The sequence below is a fragment of the Limulus polyphemus genome, unplaced genomic scaffold (assembly GCF_000517525.1).
Source record: "Limulus polyphemus unplaced genomic scaffold, Limulus_polyphemus-2.1.2 Scaffold1307, whole genome shotgun sequence".
Lineage (NCBI taxonomy): Eukaryota > Metazoa > Arthropoda > Merostomata > Xiphosura > Limulidae > Limulus > Limulus polyphemus.
Window position 1 is genome coordinate 47270 of NW_013666917.1, and position 2727 is coordinate 49996.

At 34.6% G+C, this 2727-nt stretch overlaps 1 protein-coding gene across 2 annotated transcripts in view; it reads right to left on the reverse strand.

Moving 5' to 3' along the window:
• LOC106463029 (Down syndrome cell adhesion molecule-like protein 1) overlaps positions 1–2099 on the reverse strand; it is a 38310-nt gene extending 36211 nt beyond the window's left edge. For both annotated transcript variants that reach the window (XR_002611400.1, XM_022390442.1), the window contains exon 1: positions 1751–2099. Coding sequence is in view for 1 of the 2 variants with exons in the window: in XM_022390442.1 (XP_022246150.1) it covers positions 1751–1832 (82 nt within the window). In the remaining variant the exon portion in view is untranslated. The remainder of the gene's footprint in view (positions 1–1750) is intronic.
• Positions 2100–2727: the final 628 nt, after the last annotated feature.

Genomic DNA, 2727 nt, shown 5'->3' on the forward strand with positions numbered 1-2727 from the left:
AGTTCCTTAGCATATTAATAAACATATATATATACACATGTAGGAATACAGTTATATAGCAGATTAATATATATATATGAATACAGTTCCATTGTAAATTAATATGTATATATATATGAATACAGTTTCATTGCAAATCAGTATGTATATATATGAATACAGTTTCATAGCAGATTAATATACATATGTATGAATACAGTTCCATAGTGGATTAATATATATGTACAGAGTACAGAGGTCATTTCAATAAATGATTTTCAGTATTGTTAATTATTCTTCTAACTATATTTAGTGTTTGTAGAGGGTCAGGTGTGACTATGGTGTTGTACTGTGGACGTGAAAGTCCTGAGTTTCGGTTCAGTATATATCGTTCAACATGTTGCGCACTTTCAACTGTGAGCGCGCTGTAAAAATGACAGCTTATCTAGTTAAGAGAAGATATAAAAGTAACAGTCAATTCATTTATGGATAGCGAAGTAAGCGGTGAAATCAAACAATTGTTTGCCCCCCTCTCCAACGCCTTTAGTCAGCAGCCTTAAATTAAGGACAAGTATACCAGAAATAAAAGGTCTGTTGACTTGGTCGTTCAGCCTATGTGTCGTATAGAGTGCTGTTCAAACATTCCAAATATTTAACGCATGTGGAATACAAACATATACAACCTTTTTTTTTAATTTTATTTTACGAAACTGGATAGTTATTTTCATCTATAATCAAATTTTCAGTGCATAAACACGTCAAAGCATAGGAAGAGCAACACGTTTCAATAAAAATTGAAAGAGAGGTAATGTTTGGTAATCTTTACTTAATATCAGTTGGCCATTACAGCCTTTACTATTTGAAAATGGCCACCCATTATTCACAAAAACCGAAATTAATGTACCGATCAAGCTCATCCATTATCCCAAATATTTCTATAACTACACCACAAAGATGGTTCGTACCCAAAAAAAAACAAATCCCGTTACGACACCCGTTCGTGGTACTTAATCATGTATGTAACGTTTGATCCCGTTGGCTTGTGAATGGGAATATGAAAACAGTTTCAAAGATAATGGACCTGGGATCCTGAGGAGGCCCAAGAACACAAGCTCCTATATCCTATTTGGGTTTATAAACCCTGAAAACCTATTCCTAGACCCAATAATGCCTTGGTGACCTTTTCGGCGCATTTTAGCCCTCCAGTAGGAAGCTGTCATATGGATTGATTTGGTTTGTTTTGAATTTCGTGCGAAGCTACACGAGGGCTATCTGCACTAGCCCTTCCTAATTTAGCAGTGCTAGATTAGAGGGAAGGCAGCTAGTCAACACCATCCACCGCGGGCACTTTCAGCGATGGGGTTTCGAACCCGCGACCTTCAGATTGCGAGTCAAGCCCCCTAATCACCAGGTCATGCCAGCCGCTGTCATATAGATAAGAACACTCCCAAGCCATCCCGAGTTCGCATGCCAAGTGTGGTCCTCCTAGCTTCTAAATTGTAAGATAAACAAACAAACACACAATGTGAATTAATGTGTGTGTGTGTTTTCTTATAGCAAAGCCACATTGGGCTATCTGTTATGTCCACCGAGGGGGAATCGAACCCCTGATTTTAGCGTTGTAAATCCAAAGACTTACCGCTGTCCCACCGGGGGACAACGTGAATTAATATGGGGATATAGCTGATATTATTACGCTCATTAAAATTAATACTATTTCTATTAAAAAATATAATATCCCATACCCTAGAATGGAAAACAACACACCTACCTGTTTCGATTACAAAACTTGTTTTTAAAATAATCATCAAAGCTATAACCAAACACTTCCCAGATTCTGAAATTCTCTCCATATTGTCCGTGTAACGTCATATATATGACGTCACCAAAGATTAAGCGTTATTTCGTGACAGAAAGGGATTTGTTTAGGCTTAAATCGCAAACTGACACACTTAGTAAGCTATAAAACACATTTTTGGGCACAACTAACCTATATATTCATGGCGGTTTCATCAATAAGACATTTTACATTAAACAATTTTTTTCAGGTTTATGTATAACTAAGCGCTATCGACATTACGATTAGATAACGTTTGAACGGCTCTTTCACTCCAGGCACTAAAGTCTATTGTAGCGCCTCACTGCGAAATAATATAATGTACTAAAAATAAAGAAAAAAGTAATAGTAAAAAATACCGAAAAAATTTAAACTACAATGAAATTAGAAAGAGAATTTTATTGTGTAAAAGAGCATTCATTAGTTTCAGATGTTGTCATTTTACTTTAGTGCACATTAAATATTAAAAGTAATATTATTGTGACAACAGTTAATGAAAGAATAAAACTCTAATTTAATAAATTCTTCTCTCTGATTGTACGATTATAAATACGAAACTTATTTATAATGCAAAATTTTCTTTTATTACCCTCTTTTTTCGGAAGTTTTCAAGTTTGGGGTTTTATTATCACTCAAGGTTTTATATGATTTTATTCCATATTTTATGTTAGCAGTTCCAGATATGAGGACTAGAGCTTCACATCAGGATTCAACTTTCTATTGTTCAAAATCCCACTTAAATTAGGATCTTTTATGTATTATTATCATATTACATATTGTTGGAAACTTTTAAGTTAGACGCCACTTCTCAGAAAAGTTGAATCATATGTTGCTAAAAACTACTAAATTAGTCGTTACTAAGAGATGTTTACCAGGAACTGGTATAAAGAGACTTTGGTAGGAACTGGTAT